The following is a 19576-nucleotide window of genomic DNA, read 5'->3' as shown; positions in this document are numbered from 1 at the left end:
AATCAACATGTAATACGGTAAGGAACTGCTTTTCCACTGAAAGTTACTTAATATATTAAGTACAGCACTTTTAGTTACAATTGACAGTTAGAAATGCAATGCTTACACAAAAACCTGATGAATAAGTAAGAAAATGATTTGCTTTATTTAGGTACAGCTCTACTGGACACAAGCGATTCTGGTCTCAATACTTTAAACCTACCAGAATCATTGACAAGGTTTAACTATGAAATTGAGGTTCAAGAATTATTTCAAGCATTTAAGTACTCATATTTTTAGTTTTCTTTTTAACTGTAAGACTACTTGCCAGTTTGCTATACAGCATGGCTAGCACTAGTCAGGTTTTCTAATACTACTTAATAACTCATGCTGAAAATAAAAATCTGGAAGTTTCACCAAAGTATACAGACAACAATATTCAGCCTTCCTATAGAAGTTAAAAGGGTGTGGACTATGCATAGCAAAAGCTTGTTTGTAACTCCTGGAAAATGGTCCAAAAGGAATTTAGCAGATGTGTATACACTACCTGCCAGGATAACAGATTCTGAATTCTATTAATATCCATATATATTTTAGAAAATATGCCTGGACTTACATCACTCGCTATGTGGAAATTAAAAAGTATGCTGAGTGACACTAAACACCAACATGTCCTCTGCCATGTTACTTCACCATTATGTTCTATTTTCTTTCTATAACACAAAAGTTAACTAAGTAACATTATTTACCTGCATTATTTACCTGCAGAGACATATTTTGAAAGTTGTAAGATTGTATTTAATTAAAGAACACTGAAAATAGCAGGGCACTGAGGGGACCTGGTGCTAGTACTAATGCACTAAAGTATTTTAGCCAAAATTAGCTTACTCCTTGGAAGAAAAGCTATGACCAACCTAGACAGCATATTCAAAAGCAGAGACATTACTTTGCCGACTAAGGTCCGTCTAGTCAAGGCTATGGTTTTTCCTGTGGTCATGTATGGATGTGAGAGTTGACTGTGAAGAAAGCTGAGGGCCGAAGAATTGATGCTTTTAAACTGTGGTGTTGGAGAAGACTCTTGAGAGTCCCTTGCACTGCAAGGAGATCCAACCAGTCCATTCTGAAGGAGATCAACCCTGGGATTTCTTTGGAAGGAATGATGCTAAAGCTGAAGCTCCAGTACTTTGGCCACCTCATGCCAAGAGTTGACTCACTGGAAAAGACTCTGATGTTGGGTGGGATTGGGAGCAGGAGGAGAAGGGGACGACAGAGGATGAGATGGCTGGATGGCATCACCGACTCGATGGACGTGAGTCTGAGTGAACTCCGGGAGTTGGTGATGGACAGGGAGGCCTGGCGTGCTGCGATTCATGGGGTCCAAAGAGTCGGACACGACTGAGCGACTGAACTGAACTAAACTGAGTATCACTGAATTGCTATAATCTCTCACACAAATGTTTATTTCATCCTTAGCTTTCCTATCATAACATAAAACACTCAGAATCCCTCTTTATTTTTTAACACTGCTTTCACTTCATCATGCTTTCCTTTGAATAGTCCTGCACACATTTCTTTGTTCCATTCTACAAGGAAATGCATTAAAAATCAGAATTATTTCTAGCTTCATGTATAACAACATGATATTCAATTTCTTGACAAAATAAAATTCAGTACACTGTGAGTCACTTTATTTTGTGGGTTTTAAAAAATGATTAGTTTGTAATTAATTATTTAGAGGGACACCTTCCTAATCTGCAGATCCTGCTTCAACTACAAAGAAACAGAGTCATCTCTTAAAATTTGTTACATGGCATATCTAAGACATATTAGGCCTTTGTCATCTTACCATGAACACTTCCTAATGTAATATCCCCAGCAGCAGAAGACAGAAACGATGATTCTGTATAAAGATACTTGACTTTCAGCAAACCATCTTCAGTAGATATATTAACAGAACTTCCCTGTAGTTTATCTACAGTCACAGTCTAGTAAGAGAAAGATTCAAATCAGTATAAAATGAAGGCTAACAAAAAGTGAAAATGGTACCAACAGAATTAGTGAGCAACTAATATGTACAGCATGCAATCAGCTTACTGACTTCAACTCCCCAGCTCTACTTACATGATTATGAGCAACAGTGTGTTCTCTGTGGAATAGATCCATTATATTCCTTCATTTATTTAGATCTTCTTTACTTTCTCCTAATAATGTTTTATATTTTCTAGGTAGAGTTCTTCATATTTTGTTAAATTTATTCATATTTTGTTTTCTAAATCATTATAAAAGGTATTTTTTAAACATCATTTCATGTTAATTGGCTTTTGTATTTGACCATAAATCCAAAACCTCACTAAACTCACTTAATTCTAATAACTTACTTGAATTAGAATAATTTTTCTATATGCATAATTATATTGTTTACAAGTGATAGTTTCATTTCTTCCTTTCCAATTCTCATATTGTTTTTCTTGCTCTTTCTTGGCTTATTCAGCTCAGGCCTCCAATTCAACAGTGAATAGAAGTGATGAGGTTACAAGTAAGCATCCTTATCTAATTCCTATTCTCAGAGGGAAAGCTTACAACACTGCATCACTAAGTATGATGTTTGCTATACAGACCTTCTAGATCCCTTTTTGTTAGACTAAGGAAGTTCCCTTTTATTTCATATCTGTTTTGTTGTTGCTGCTGTTTAAATCATGAATGGGTTCTAAATTTTAGCATATACTTTATCTGATTTTATTTTTCTCCTCTCATCTGTTAATGCAGTAAATAAACTATTATTTCTAGAATTTTTCCCCTTTACATCGAATGTCAGTAGTTTTACATTGAGCAAAATGGAAATACTTTTATATTTATGTCTAAGCTTCCCTAACAAAATTTAGTATGCATTTATGTCTCAAATACTGAGCACAATGTAAAATGAAGATGTCTAATTAATGAAGATATCTAATTAAGAACTCCAGATTATGTTTATAGTATTTAAGCAAATATTTTATAAGCATAAGTGATTGTTAATATAAAGTCGTTGACATAAAAACTAAATCACCAGGAAGGCATGCCACAGTTTTGCCCAGGGTCAGATTCAAGCACTACACTGAGGTATTTAAAGACAGAACATCTTTCTCAACACACTGGCATCAGTATTATTCAATCTTAACACTTCCTTAAAAAATTGTTGAGTGCAAAATATTATCTAATAAGAATTGAGTTTCAAGAATACTAAAATATGAAAAGAGAAATAAAAGTACCTAGAGGTTATTATTGTAAGTACACTAGAATTACTTTGCCATCTGGATTTGAAGTATAGAATTTTCTTTTTTAATGGACTTTTATTAGATATATTAAATACACCCAATTACTTCTTATCTACTACAGTTTCTTTTCCACTAATTATGGATTCACAGGTTTACTTTAAATCTAGTTTCGATAAATCTGTTAAAGAAGGACAGATATTTTACATACATTCAGATTTGTGAGGACACACAAGCTTTGCATTCTTCAGTGTACCAGTAAAGGTTTCCTATTTCTAAAAAAATTATCCTTTACCTACAAAATTTCTTTATGAAAATTGCTTTATGCATAGCTTCAAATTCTCTGAGTATTTCCATAAAGCAGACAAGTATGAATACTCTAGCTTTTTATAAAGAGTGAGGCTGTTTTAGGGAATACCAAAAGATAAATATTGAAAGAATATTTGAAACTTAATTGAATTGGCAAAGGAGGAACTTTTGATTAGACTCTCCCCACAATCAAATAAAGCCTTTAAGACATTCCTTATGTATTTTAAAAAAATACTAAAAATTTACTAAAAAAGCTAAAGTTTACTAGAAAAAGCTTTTTACTAGAAAAAGGTAAAAATTTACTTTGTTCATTAAACACTAAATATTTTACCCTGTAGGAAGCTAAAAAAATATCCTCAAAGCAAATGAAAGCAAGCAAAAATACAACTCTCTTTGCCACAATAATATAACTATTTTAACCAATCAATCAATAAAATTACTTTCAAGAAATAGAAAATTCATTGACGGCCATATATAATGCATTGTATCAGATACTAACTGAAACAATTAAACTTAGGGCACCATAGTTTAAATATTGAAGGTCTGATTTATATTTATGGTAATAGCACAAAGAGTGAAAAATAGACTCATTTAAACTGTACAGCTTGCTTGTTAAGAGAAGGAGCTATTTAAACAAAGAACAAAAAGCAGACCCCAAAATACCTTTCTTAGACAGATATTGCTATAAATTAATCTGCCTTCCTACACAAAAAGAACTTTTTCTCATAAAGTCTAGTTATTATAAATAAACATTATCAAACGAAAATGAAGTTTTAAGGGAAAATTGTGGCCTTGTAGTCCAAACTAAGAAAGTGAAAATGAAAGTGAAGTTGCTCAGTTGTGTCCAACTCTTTGTGACCCCATGGACTGTAGCCTACCAGGCTTCTCTGTCCATGGGATTTTCCAGGCAAGAATACTGGAGTGGGTTAACATTTCCTTCTCCAGGGGATCTTCCTGACCCAGGGATCGAACCTGGGTCTCCCGCATTGGAGGCAGACACTTTAACCTCTGAGCCAACTAAGAAAGGAAGGTCAAATGATAACTATATCATCAATTCATTCAACAATCAGATAATATGGATTTCTATCTTCTCTGTATCAAACTTAGGATAATGAAATTAACAATACTATTTAAAAATAGCCATTCCATATAAAATGATACATAAAGAATACTGTTGAGTATTTATTATGCCCACTTGATTCTCACAATCTTCTTGAGCAAAAAAAAAACCACCATCCCTATGTTGTGAATAATAAAAGAGTCTCAGTCAAGTTAACTGGGAGGTTTGATGCTGCTGCCAAGTCACTTCAGTCATGTCCAACTCTGTGCGACCCCATAGACGGCAGCCCACCAGGCTCCCCCGTCCCTAGGATTCTCCAGGCAACAACACTGGAGTGGGTTGCCATTTCCTTCACCAACGCATGAGGTTTAGGACTTGTCAAATTATCTTTCCTGTGTTTCATTTACCCCTATCAACATCATCATCATCAACACTACAACAGAGTTAGCTATGCCAGACACTGTATTAAGTACTTTATCTATGTTATGTTTTAACTCATTTAATCCTCATGACAACCATCTGAGTTAACATCATCATTATTCCATTTTGCAGAAAACCAAAATACATAGATGTGAAATAACTAATTTGAAAGTAAAGAGCTTAGTAAGTGGCTGTGCCGGGATTCATACCCAAGTACACTGATGCTCAATTCTGTACTCTTAACCAATTCACTATGCTATCTCTCAAATATCCCAAATATTTCTACTAAAGCTGTCTATTAAAAGTTAATATATTTTATAAGCATTTTTTATATAAAACCCCACAAACTTAGATATATGTATTAAAACTTAACACTATGCATAATACAAACTAAAAGAAATATCAAAATAGATTTGTTAGCACAACACAAAACTCAGTTAGGCAGGAAACAAACAAACAAAAAAAACAGAAAGTAGGAATAAAGGAATATTCAATAAACCATGAAAGTTGACAGAAAAGACAAATGATGAGTGGAAACAGTGGCCAAAATATTAAAAACAGTAAGTAATTGTGATGATTTAAACCTTTGATAGTTACATCTGAACATCAGTATGTACTACTCTACAACTGCAGTGGTCCAATTTCCCTTTTGTACCTCCAAGACCACAATCAGAGAGATGAAGCTAAATGCCGTCTCAAAACAGCTGCCACATAAAGCCAGGCAGTGTCTTTCAACACTTTTTAAAAAGATATATTTGAGTGTTTGGATTTAAACAGTCTCCCACAGGTCCTAAGGAAAAGGCTATGAAAAATAAAAAGGTATAATAATTAGTGTGATAACCTGCCTTGTTTAATTATGCCAATAATAATCTACATATAGGATTCCAGTTCCTCTCTACCAATCATCTGAGGATATAGTTGAGTATGGAGCTGAACAAATTTATGACAAAAGAGCCATGCAAATTATCTAAGTGTAAAATAAAAGATGGCTTGTGTGCTCAGTCATAACCAACTCTTTGCAACCCCATGGACTGTAACTTGCAATGCTCCTCTGTCCATGGAATTCTCCAGGCGAAATCCTGGAGTGGGTTGCCAGTTCCTATTCCAGGGGATCTTCTGACCCAGGAATTGAACCTGCATTTCTTTCGTCTCCTATATTGCAAGTGGATTCTTTACTGCTGAGCCACCACGGAAGCCCCAAAAGGTGGCTTGTGCCTGTGTGCTAAGTCACTTCAGTTGTGTCTGACTCTCTGCGACCCCACTGATTGCAGACCACCAGGCTCTCCTGGCAAGAATACTGGAGTGGGTTGCCATGCCCTCCAGGGGCATGGGATTCTCCATGCAAGAATCCCATGGGATTCTCCAGGCAAGAATACTGAAGTGGGTTGCCATGCCCTCCTCCAGGGGACCTTCCTGACCCAGGGATGAAACTGGAGTCTCTCACGTTTCCTGCATTGGCAGGGGGGTCTTTACCACTACTGTCAGTTGGGAAGCTCAAAAGGTGGCTCACACCTTTCTAAAAGATTCAATATATTACTGATTGTGCTGAAAAATTGTTGACAATTTATACTTCAAAATCATATCTTTACTCTTAATACTATGTTAAACCAGAGAAAACAACAAAAGTTGAATGAAAAAGGCAAACTGTCACAAAAATGAAAATTCCTATGGCTAATAAAAGCATTTGGAAAACAGTAATGCTATCTAATGGTGCCATCTTGTGGAAAGCACTGAAGAAAGTTGAGTTTTGAAACTCATCCTTCAATTGCCTAAAGGCAAAATAAATAGGTACTGGGTAAACAAAAATACTCAAATAAACCTAACACTAAGAAAAATTTAATTCCAATTATAGTATTACTTAGGGCTTCCCTTGTGGCTCAGCTGGTAAAGAATCCGCCCGCAATGCGGGAGACCTGGGTTCAATCCCTGGGTTGGGAAGATCCCCTGGAAAAGGGAAAGGCTACCCACTCCAGTATTCTGGCCTGGAGAATTCCATGGACTCTATAGTCCATGGGGGTCACAAAGAGTCAGGCACGACTGAGCAACTTTCACTTCACTTCACTTCTTCATAGTATTACTTAATGAATAATTTTAACCCATGATCAAAAAAAAAACCTCTTCAGAATCAGAATTAAATATTAAATATTTGCGAAGAAGGCACTGGGAGTTTGGGGTTAGACACAAACTATTACATATAGAATGGATAAACAATACGGTCCTACTGTATAGCACAGTGAACTATATTCAATACCCTGGGATAAACCCTAAAGGAAAGAATATAAAAAAGAATGCAGATGTGTATATAACTGAATCACTTTGCTATATAGCAGAAATTACCACAATATTGTAAATGAACTCTACTTCAATTTTAAAAAATTCTAAACAAATATTAAGTATTTAAAGATATTACTGATTCCAAATAAGGAACTAATAACAAAAGTTTTAAAACACAAATTTAAAATTAAATTGCATAATATTTAATCATCTCTATTTCAAACTTAAATTTACTAATAAACTAAAATGAATTAAAAAGGGGAAGTTATACCAAAAATTTTGTAGAATCTACCCTCTATGTGAGCCAACCTGAGATAAAACTGTAGCTACTAAAAATGAAAATTTCAATCTTACACTTTTATCCGATGCATGGATATCTATGTTTCCATAAATAGTTCCCAGGCAGATCACTTTGCCTCCTATTGTTTGAACATGTAATTTTTGACTCTGAAAGACAAATACAAAATACACATATAGAAAAAGAGAGCATAAATTTGACTTATACTAATAAATATTCAACATTTTAATACATTTCTTTTAAAATAATAATAATAAAGCAGTAACAGAGGAACTAGGAATGAAATAGAAATGTACTGCTTTGAATAATAACATCTGTGAGAAAAGAATGTCAACTGCTATTAAAGGGATTAAATAAAGCTGGATTAAAGGGAAAAAAAGATACTCAGGGGTTTCAGCAGCTTAACTGGAGAAAGGGATGGGAATCAAAGATGACTGTGATTGGCTAACTAAACATAAATGATGAAGATGATAACAATAATCAATGTTACTGTTCACCATTATTAATGTGCATATTATTAATAACAATAACATCTATGACTTGGCATTTTCTTTGCATCAATAACAGTGTTTGCTACTTTACACAAACTAACATTTAATTCTCACAACTCAGAGTGATGCATATTATATCTTTCTCCATTTTACAGCGAAAGAAATTCAAGAATCGGAAAGGTTAAACAACTTTATCAGGTGATATACTGGAAAATAGCAAATTATAAACTAACAGAATTAAGCTTAAACCTTCTGCACTGGAAGGCGAGGCTCTTTACCACTAGCGCCACCTAGGTGCTTCTAAGTTCTTGCCAAAAAATACCCAGGCTTGTGCTTTTAGAAGAACCGATGTGCTTTCTCTGTGCTCTGCCCCTTCCATCAGGTGAGTGTATATTACAATAAGGCTTTAATAGATGACAGAGCCAGAAGATGAAAGGAACCTACAGTAACTGAATAGAAATGAGTCACCCAAGCAAATGAAAACTAAACTATAGTCGTGCGTGAGCTATTAGATGGTTTGCTCTATTTTTCAGAGCACCTTTCTTCACCTTAATATCTGTGTAAGTCTTCAGTTCTACCACAAGTATAAAGAGAAAAAGAATAGGTAAATATCAGAGAATGAAAGACAACAAAAGCAAAGCCACCAATATCACAACCAGTAATAACAGAAAAGTATCTAAAAAGTAGGGAAAAAAGTTCAAAACAATCATATACCTTCTGGTTGCTTTACTCAGAGGAAAAAAAAACACAACAGTAAAACTTTAGGTAAAACAGCCCAGGGATGAAATTCAAAAAATTCAGTAAAAAGGGCAAAATGAACCCCTCTTAAAAAGTTCATTTATGTTACAGCATGGTAGACTACTTCATGCCCATAGAAACATGAGTCAGAAGTCCAACTGTATTTAATAATACAGTCTTTATCAAGCAGACAAGTAATTCATGAACTTTAAAAAAGAATATCTCCAAAATAACTGAAGGACAAGGAGGCCTGGCGTGCTGCAGTCCATGGGTTCACAGAGTCAGACAGGGCTGAACAACAAGAGTTCTTAACCAAACTTATATGACATTCTAGAGTCTGCAAAACTTATGAAATTGTAAGCAAAATTTCATATACATGTATATTTTTTCCAAGTAAGTAATCATCCTATTTTCAAAGAAGTCTAAAGCTCAAAAATATTATGAAATAGTTAAAATGTTTAAATAAGTCAGAAGCTATTTAGTATAATATAAACTATTATTACTGCATTAAAAAATGCAAATGTGTGGCATTCAATGAGGTAAGAGACTATTGCTTGAAAAGTTTATTTATTTATTCCCTAATTATGCCAAAAAGAATGTACTACTGCTAGACATTTTGCTTGGACAATAAAGAGAGGTGAAAATAGCATAAGCTTGGAATGCAGAAAGACCCAAGTTCAAATCTTAGCTCTGTTTATTAACTATGGGAACCTAAATGAGTTCCTCAGTCTCTGTATCTGACAGTCTCTTCCTTGATAAAAAGGAGACAATTCATGGAATAAATGAAGGCTTAGCTACGTTTCTGGATATATAATAAGAACTCAGTAGACAGTTCTGTTGTTTGTTTGTTGTTGTTCAGTCACTAAGTTGTGTATGACTCTTTGGAGACCCCATGGACTGTAGCCCACCAACTCCTCTGTCCTTGAGATTTCCCAGGCAAGAATACTGGAGTTGGTTGCCATTTCCTCCTCCAGGGGATATTCCTGACCCAGGCATCGGAATCTATATCTTCCATGTCTCCTGCATTAACAGGCAGATTCTTTACTACTGAGCCACCAGTAGCTACTATTATTGCTATAAACATCTTACTACATAGATCAAATATATCTCAAATCCTTAAAATGAGTGGAAGAGAAACTTACATTAAAGGCAATCACTAACTAGAAATAATATTATACCGTATTTAAAGCTTTATACCAGGTATTTTATGAAGCGTTCCCATTTGTGAATTTAAGTCAGTTAAATTCTGAGATCTCAAGAATGATTCTCTGAACTCAATTCTCCTAACTATCACTAAGATTCAGTGGACCCAAATTTAATTTTTGAATATTTTTTAACTATTCTGCTGCTACTGCTGCTAAGTCGCTTCAGTTATGTCCGACTCTGTGCGACCCCATAGATGGCAGCCCACCAGGCTCCCCCGTCCCTGGGATTCTCCAGGCAAGAATACTGGAGCCATTTCCTTCTCCAGTGCACGAAAGTGAAAAGGGAAAGTGAAGTCGCTCAGTCGTGTCCGACTCTTCGCAACCCCATGGACTGCAGCCTACCAGGCTCCTCTGCCCATGGGATTTTCCAGGCAAGAGTCCTGGAGTGGGGTGCCACTGCCTTCTCCGTTAACTATGCTATTTGTGGGCTTCGCTGGTGGCTCAGTTGGTAAAGAATCTGCCTGCAATGCGGGGGACCTGGGTTGTATCCCTGGGTGGGGAAGATCCCCTGGAGAAGGAAATGGCAACCAAACCCATAGTCTGGCCTGGAGCATTCCACGAACAGAGGAGCCTGGTGGGCTACAGTCCATGGGGTCGCAAAGAGTATGACACAACTGAGCAACTAACACATTCTATTTGTAGGACTGATGTATCATGACTTTTATTCTTTCTAAGAGGTATACTAAAAAAATAAATAGAAGATTTACTAATTTTTTAAATAGGATAAGCATTATTCTATCTTAAAATTACTGTAATGGTCCACTGGGCTCCTTTGTAAATCTCAAATACATTATGGGATCTTAGTAATCTTATTTTTCATATGTCTCAAATCATTTTGCTACTTCATTATCTGAGTAGTTGTTTCAATAACATTTTTCAATTATTCCTAACTCTGACAGAAAATGTCTAAAAGAATAAGATAACAGAAGAATGATAGACTTGCTTTGAATGGTGTGTTTGGTGGTGGTGGTTTAGTTGCTGAGTTATGTGCGACTATTGCAACCCCATGTACTGTAGCCCGCCAGGGTCCTCTGTCCATGGCATTTCCCAGGAAAGAATACTGGAATGGGGTGCCATTTTCTTCTCCAGGGGATCTTCCCAACCTAAGAATCAAACCTGGGTCTCCAGCATTGCAGGAGGAGTCCTGCATTGTAGGTGGATTCTTTATAGACTGAGCTACGAGGGAAGTTTTGAATGGTGGTTCTCAACTAAGGGTGGTTTTGCCCCCCAGAGGAGGACAATGTGTGGAGATATTTTTCGTTGTACTATATGAGGACTGTTTCTTAGCACTTTGTTTACAGAAGCTAGGAATACTGCCACACACCGCACAGTGCATAGGTCAGCCCCTGACAACAAAAATTTATCCAGCCCAAAATGTCAATAATGCCAAAGTCGAGAAATAATTTTTCATGTTATGCACATAATGATAGAAAAAAGAAAAACTGACAAAATAGTTATTTCAGAATTTTCAGATGAATCAAAAGACAATTGCAAAGACAAAGACAGCAATACAGTTGCTTCTAAGTTTGATTGTGAGATTGAAAATCTAAGACTCTGAGTCTCCAGGGGACAATATTCTAGATGAGTGTTCTGAAATTCAAGCATTGATGAGTGAACAATACGTTTATAAGAACAAAAAGGAGCCATGGTATTCTCATTCAGTTAGTCATTCAACATGAAAACCGCATTGTTCAATCTTTTACAACAAGAACTGGAACCATCTCATTTTTCCAAAAGGTATGTAATCTTTTTTGATATTTGTGCAACTAAATGTATTGAAAAGGATCACATGTGAACAAATGACAAAGGCAGGTGTGTAAACAAAGGTGGTTGGAACAAAACAAATACTGTAAAAAAAAATTAATGCATCCAATTAATCATTCTAATTAGTTTATAAAACTAAAAGTGAAAATGTTTTGCAATTATGAAGCAGAGATGACTGACTTCTCTTCAGCAATACTAACAAAGTTCACAAAAGTATTGAGTTTTGAATATGCAAATATAAGAAGTACCAGTAAGAATAAGCTAAATTTATCAATATGCATTTGAAATCATTTAGAGCTGAGACAAATTTAATTTTAAGAAAATTAAATATAAAAGTATTACAGCACAAAATGAAGCTTTTGTTGTTTAGTGAAATACCTACTTAATCCTTAAGTAATGGGCTACCTGGTACATTGTAATTTTGATTAACTTAATATTTTAAGCATATTTATAATGCTTAAAGACTTTTCCTTACTCCTTAATAAATGTAAGAAAATCATTCTTTAATTTCTTAAACTTGGCAAGATCTAAGAATACTAAGAATATATTATGAGTTTTGCTGTACACTTTGAAATGAAATCTAAATGTAATATGATGAAAACCTCTGCTGCAACCTTTACAGTGTCATAACAAAACTGATTTTAAAACAAGCATTTTACAAGGAGTTTCTGAGTGATGAATAAATGATACTCAATATTTTCAGTAAATGATGTTCAGAATAACAGCCTTTATTAGATACCATGGTTCACAGTTTTAAGTGTTTCTAAAAATAATATTAAAACAAAATTAGAAAAATAAATATACCTTAACAGACTGTAAGATGCTAGTCCCCTGCTCAGTTTCAATTTTGCAATTATCACACTCAATATTTTGGACCTTTACACAGCCAGACCCTGATGACTGGATATTCAAATCTACAAACGAAAAAAAGAAAAACCAAGTTACTATGGCTAATGGCTCCAAAGCATTTAAGTGTCCCGCAAAAATTCAGTTCTTCAGTCATGTTCATAATGTTACAGAATTCCGGAAAGAATATAGTTGTCAGTAGTCTCTCTTTATAGGTAAGGGAACTCCACCACAGCAGGACCAAATGTAAAGCCCTTTTCTACCAGTTTTTAAAAAGCAGTTATTTCTGTTGGCCTCTATCAACTAAAGAAAGGAAGTAACATAGGAGGTAAGCAAAGGAGGTAGAAGATTCCAGATTCTCATAGGCACACCAGGGAAAGGTTAAAGAAGCCTCTTTCCCACTGAGAAAATACACACACACAAATTTGAGTAAGAATACAGCAAGTTAACATCATTATGGTGACCTGGATAAGTCAGTTAGATTATTCTCTTTAAAAGTTCAAAGATTTGTTTCCAAACCTCCCTCAAATTTAAAGCATACTGTAGAAGAAATGTGTCGGTGTACATGATCATGACTAAGGTTTCCAAATCCTACCTCTAACCTTTCATATTATCATGCAGCTATATCACAAGGTAATCTGTAGTAATAAAGAGTAGAACAACTCTGAAAAATTTAGTACTGAATATTAAAAACTCAAAATTGTGGGAAACAGTATATACATGAAAAGAGTTTAGAAAATAAGGCATCCTTAGCTTGAAAGTTTAACCTTGTGTGCAGCATACATGCTGGGTCGTCTCTGACTCTTTGCAGCCCCACAGAGTGCAGACACCAGGTTCTCTGTCTATGGAAGGATAGACAAGTCTCCAGACAAGACTCCAGACAAGTCTCTGTTTATGAAAGAACAGTCTCCAGATGAGAATACTGGAGTGGGCCGCCATCTCCTACTCCTGGGGATCTTCTCCACCCAGGGATTAAACCCAAGTCTCTTACATCTCCTGCAATGGCAGGCAGATTCTTCACCACTGTACTACCTGGGAAGCCCAACTTTAACCTTAAATTCAACTTAATATGTAACCTTAGATGTCTCTGTATAAAAATTTAAAACACCAATACTTAATACCTAATTCAAATATTGATGATTTCCCTTAAACCAAACCAGTGAAGCAATGTTGCCCCAAAGACAAACTACTGGGGCCTAACACTACAATTCTAATAGTTATGGTATAAAGATCAGTTTCTACAGTTGTGTATATGGCAGTCTCTATAAAGGCAATATTTTGATTTGGATTAATGTAAAAACCATAAAAGACAATTTTACCCCATATTTACATGGATGCAAATGTAACTGGCAAGTTTTTAGCCATTAAGTAGTGTTATAACATAAGGCTTGATCTCAGACAGTTTAGATAGGTATAGGGAGAAGAAAACATATTCTAAATATACTCTACCCTCAATAGGTGTGTAGAGAAGTTAAGGCTAGATATTGAGTGGTGGTGGAAGTGAGAAATAGATTTAAGGGACTAGATCTGATAGACAGAGTACCTGATGAACTATGGACGGAGGTTCATGACATTGTACAGGAGACAGGGATCAAGACTATCCCCATGGAAAAGAAATGCAAAAAGCAAAATGGCTTTCTGAGGAGGCCTTACAAATAGCTGTGAAAAGAAGAGAAGTGAAAAGCAAAGGAGAAAAGGAAAAATATTCCAATTTGAATGCAGAGTTCCAAAAAACAGCAGGAGAGATAAGAAAGCCTTCCTCAGCGATCAATGCAAAGATAGAAGAAAACAACAGAATAGGAAAGACTAGAGATCTCTTCAAGAAAATCAGAGATACCAAGGGAACATTTCATGCAAAGATGGGCTTGATAAAGGACAGAAATGGTATGGACCTAACAGAAGCAGAAGATATTAAGAAGAGGTGGCAAGAATACACAGAAGAACTGGACAAAAAGAGCTTCATGACCCAGATAATCATGATGATGTGATCAATTACCTCGAGCTAGACAAACTGGAATGTGAAGTCAAGTGGGCCTTAGAAAGCATCACTAGGAACAAAGCTAGTGGAGGTGATGGAATTCCAGTTGAGCTGTTTCAAATCCTGAAAGATGATGCTGTGAAAGTGCTACACTCAATATGCCAGCAAATTTGGAAAACTCGGCAGTGGCCACAGGACTGGAAAAGGTCAGTTTTCATTCCAATCCCAAAGAAAGGCAATGCCAAAGAATGCTCAAACTACCACACAATTGCACTCATCTCACACGCTAGTAATGGCACCCCACGCCAGTACTCTTGCCTGGAAAATCCAATGGACAGAGTCTGGAATGCTGCAGTCCATGGGGTCGCTGAGGGTCGGACACGACTGAGCGATTTCACTTTCACTTTTCACTTTCATGTATTGGAGAAGGAAATGGCAACCCACTCCAGTGTTCCTGCCTGGAGAATCCCAGAATGGGGGAGCCTGGTGGGCTGCCATCGATGGGGTCGCACAGAGTCGGACACGACTGAAGCAACTTGGCAGCAGCACATGCTAGTAAAGTGATGCTCAAAATTCTCCAAGCTAGGCTTCAGGAATACATGAACCGTGAACTTCAAGATGTTCAAGCTGGTTTACAAAAGGCAGAGGAACTAGAGATCAAATTGCCAACATCTGCTGGATCATGGAAAAAGCAAGAGAGTTCCACAAAAACATCTATTTCTGCTTTATTGACTATGCCAAAGCCTTTGACTGTGTGGATCACACTAAACTGTGGAAAATACTGAAAGAGACAGGAATACCAGACCACCTGACCTGCCTCTTGAGAAACCTGTATGCAGGTCAGGAAGCAACAGTTCGAACTGGACATGGAACAACTGACTGGTTCCAAATAGGAAAAGGAGTACGTCAAGGCTGTATATTGTCACCCTGCTTATTTAACTTATATGCAGAGTACATCATGAGAAATGCTGGGCTGGAAGAAACACAAGCTGAAATCAAGATTGCTGGGAGAAATACCAATAGCCTCAGATATCCAGATGACACCACCCTTATGGCAGAAAGTGAAGAGGAACTAAAGAGCCTCTTGATGAAAGTGAAAGAGGAGAGTGAAAAAGCTGGCTTAAAGCTCAACGTTCAGAAAACTAAGATCATGGCATCTGGTCCCATCACTTCATGGGAAATAGATGGGGAAACAGTGGAAACACTGTCAGACTTTATTTTTGGGGGCTCCAAAATCATTGCAGATGGTGACTGCAGCCATGAAATTAAAGACGCTTACTTCTTGAAAGGAAAGTTATGACCAACCTAGATAGCATATTCAAAAGCAGAGACATTACTTTGCCCACAAAGGTCCATCTAGTCAAGGCTATGGTTTTTCCTGTGGTCATGTATGGATGTGAGAGTTGGACTATGAAGAAAGCTGAGTGCTGAAGAACTGATGCTTTTGAACTCTGGTGTTGGAGAAGACTCCTGAGAGTCCCTTGGACTGCAAGGAGGTCCAACCAGTCCATCCTAAAGGAGATCAGTCCTGGGTGTTCATTGGAAGGACTGATGCTAAAGCTGAAACTATAATACTTTGGCCACCTCGTGTGAAGAGTTGACTCATTGGAAAAGACCCTGATGCTGGGAGGGATTGGGGGCAGGAGGAGAAGGGGATGACAGAAGATGAGATGGCTGGATGGCATCACCGACTTGTAGGACATGAGTTTGCGTGAACTCCAGGAGTTGGTGATGGACAGGGAGGCCTGGCGTGCTGCAATTCATGGGGTCGCAAAGATTTGGACACAACTAAGCAACTGAACTGACTGAACTGAATGCTATTCTCACTCTTTCATTGAAACAGTTATAGAAACTGGAGGAACACGAGTTGAGTATGAAGAAAACTGAACTATGTCTGGAAATGGGATTCTGGCTCTAAAAAGAGGAATCAACAAATAATGAAGTTTGGGTAGTTCATTTTTATCTGAGCTGCCATAAAATTTTGCTTTTCTCTATTTCAATATTCAGTTTATTTTGTACTATCTAACACATTAGCAAATCTTCCTCCCCATCGTAGGCTTTTATATTTTGAGATCAGGGTCTCTTACTCATCTAGGTTAGTTAAAAAAAAAAAAAAATGTTGAGAAGCAATAAAGCGTACTTGTTCAGCAGACTTCAGTCAGTTCAAATCTCAGCTCCACCACCTTATATCTGAGAGACAACAGGCATATTTTTTTATCTATCCCACTAGAAATTAAGTTTCATGAGGGCATGGATCTCCTCTACTTATTCACCCATAATAAGTACTCAGTATATGAAACTTGTGCTGTGCTGTGTTGCTTCAGTCATGTCCAATTCTTTGCCATACTGTGGATGGTAGCCCACCAGGCTCCTCTGTCCATAGGATTCTCCAGGCAAGAGTACTGGAGTGGGTTGCCATGCCCTCCTCCAGGGGATCTTCCTCACCCAGGGGACTGAATCACTGTCTCTAGTCTCCTGCATTGACAGGTCGGTTCTTTCACCACTACGGGGTCATCAAACTTGTATTTCAATTCTCTTACCGAAAATGGTGACAAAAACAGTGTCTATAATATAGTACAACTGTAACTAGAAAAGATTATCTTAGGAGTGTTATCTGCTGTTATGATCATTAATAGTATTTTGCTTCAGTCCTAGGACGGCAGAGAACTTGGGAAGACTTTCCTAGAGAAGTGTCGCAGAAATTGTGGCTTCCATGTGAGAAATAACATGGAACTCAAAACACCTAGAAAACATATCTGGCAGCCATTATCAATTGACCTTTCTGGGGCAATCTAACTATGTGTTTTCCTTCAAAGCCTGCAACTCACAGAAAATTTACTTCAGTTCAGTTCAGTCGCTCAGTCGTGTCCGACTCTTTGCGACCCCATGAATCGCAGCACGCCAGGCCTCCCTGTCCATCACCAACTCCCAGAGTTCACTCAGACTCATGTCCATTGAGTCAGTGATGCCATCCAGCCATCTCATCCTCTGTCGTCCCCTTCTCCTCGTGCCCCCAATCCCTCCCAACATCAGGGTCTTTTCCAATGAGTCAACTCTTCACATGAGGTGGCCAAAGTACTGGAGTTTCAGCTTCAGCATCATTCCCTCCAAAGAAATCCCAGGGCTGATCTCCTTCAGAATGGACTGGTTGGATCTCCTTGCAGTCCAAGGGACCCTCAAGGGTCTTCTCCAACACCACAGTTCAAAAGCATCAATTCTTGGGCGCTCAGCCTTCTTCACAGTCCAACTCTCACATCCATACATGACCACAGGAAAAACCATAGCCTTGACTAGATGGACCTTAGTCGGCAAAGTAATGTCTCTGCTTTTGAATATGCTATCTAGGTTGGTCATAACTTTTCTTCCAAGGAGTAAGTGTCTTTTAATTTCATGGCTGCAGTCACTATCTATAGTGATTTTGGAGCCCCCCCAAAATAAAGTCTGACAGTGTTTCCACTGTTTCCCCATCTATTTCCCATGAAGTGATGAGACCAGATGCCATGATCTTCGTTTTCTGAAAGTTGAGCTTTAAGCCAACTTTTTCACTCTCCTCTTTCACTTTCATCAAGAGGCTTTTTAGTTCCTCTTCACTTTCTGCCATAAGGGTGGTGTCATCTGCATATCTGAGGTGATTGATATTTCTCCCAGCAATCTTGATTCCAGCTTGTGTTTCTTCTAGTCCAGCGTTTCTCATGATGTACTCTGCAAAATTTACTTAGGCCAAAATGAAAGCTGACGTTTTCAGTAAGAAGCTGGGTGCCTATTAGAAACCAAACACTTGGTCCAGACTATACGAAACATACTATAGGCAAGGCTGTTTGGGGAACAGACCGCAGGCCATGAGCAAGTGGAAATGTGGACCGCCTGCCATGCCACTGAGTGGATTATCAAGATACGTTAACCCTGAAAAATAAAACACTTTGTAATGGACAAAGTGCAGTAACACAAATAGGAACAAAGTGTCAAAGGAGGATACGACAAAAAAAGATGTTATGTGGCTTAGGTTATTCCAAATCATGTTTCTACTAGATTTATAAAATTGCTATAACTGAAAACTTAATTCCTAACTGCTACTCAGAAACCTAAAGCAGAACAGAAAAAAAAAAAAAAAGACATAGCTTCTGAAGGGGTCAAGAGTAAATTACGTTGAAAAGTCAGATCCAAAGGGACAAATTAAAAATGCACGTCGGCCTAATTTCAGAAGTTCACAGGGTGTGCCCCGGGACCCAAACCCGTTTTACAATCACTTGCCAAACTTCAGGGGCGCGTTCACTTCCACGGACGCCCGGTGGTCGATGACATCAGCCACGATGGTCACCTCCTTCTGCGCCTCGTCGTAGTTCACCTGCAGGCCGGCCAGGGCCCGCGCCCCGCCCTCCACTCCGCTCACTGTGACCAGCACGCGGTCGCCGTCTGGGTAGGTGAGGGGGTCCAGGGGCCTCACAGTCAGGTGGCATGGGAGCCGCGCCCGCAGACGGCCGAAAGGGCTCACCAGCAGCGCCCACTCCTTCAGAGTCCCGCGCGCAGGGTCAGACCTAGAGACCTCGGGCTGGGACCCACCTGAGCCGTACAGCCGGGACTGACATGTCCCACAGGCCCAGCGCCCGGTGGCCTCGCCGGCCCACACTCTGAGCAGACAGAGCCGGAGGCAGCCCAGCCCCCGTCCCGAGAAGGGGAACATGGCGTGCCCCTCTTTCTCCCACAGATTACTTCAGCCTCAGGTTAGTCTCTCCAAGTCCAGTCGGCTTGCCGCTGTGCTGACCAAGCCAAAAGGGAGACAGACGCTTGATAAGAGGGTTTGCTGAAGCAACAGCAAAACCGCTCACTTCATTCAGCAATGTAAACGTCAGCTACACGGGTCTGGGCGGCAAATTGCAATTTTAAAGTTCTAAGAATCCATCCTGACCAGAACCCCTTGCCTACTCCCGCCCCTTTCGCAAAGGCCGGTGGGATAGGTAGTTCC

The 19576-nt window shown here is 38.1% G+C and overlaps 1 protein-coding gene across 4 annotated transcripts in view; it reads right to left on the bottom strand.

Moving 5' to 3' along the window:
• The window catches only part of FAM185A (family with sequence similarity 185 member A), a 92289-nt gene extending 72749 nt beyond the window's left edge, over positions 1-19540 (bottom strand). For all 4 annotated transcript variants that reach the window (XR_006059764.2, XM_004008227.6, XM_042249183.2 and 1 more), the window contains exons 1-4: positions 18865-19540; positions 12594-12703; positions 7648-7740; positions 1826-1964 (exon numbers count right to left, since the gene is read on the bottom strand). Coding sequence is in view for 3 of the 4 variants with exons in the window: in XM_004008227.6 (XP_004008276.3) it covers positions 1826-1964; positions 7648-7740; positions 12594-12703; positions 18865-19294 (772 nt within the window). In the remaining variant the exon portion in view is untranslated. The remainder of the gene's footprint in view (positions 1-1825; positions 1965-7647; positions 7741-12593; positions 12704-18864) is intronic.
• Positions 19541-19576: the final 36 nt, after the last annotated feature.

The sequence above is a fragment of the Ovis aries genome, chromosome 4 (genome assembly GCF_016772045.2).
Source record: "Ovis aries strain OAR_USU_Benz2616 breed Rambouillet chromosome 4, ARS-UI_Ramb_v3.0, whole genome shotgun sequence".
NCBI lineage: Eukaryota > Metazoa > Chordata > Mammalia > Artiodactyla > Bovidae > Ovis > Ovis aries.
Note: the sequence above shows the minus strand (reverse complement) of the source record. Positions and strands in the feature narration are given on the sequence as shown.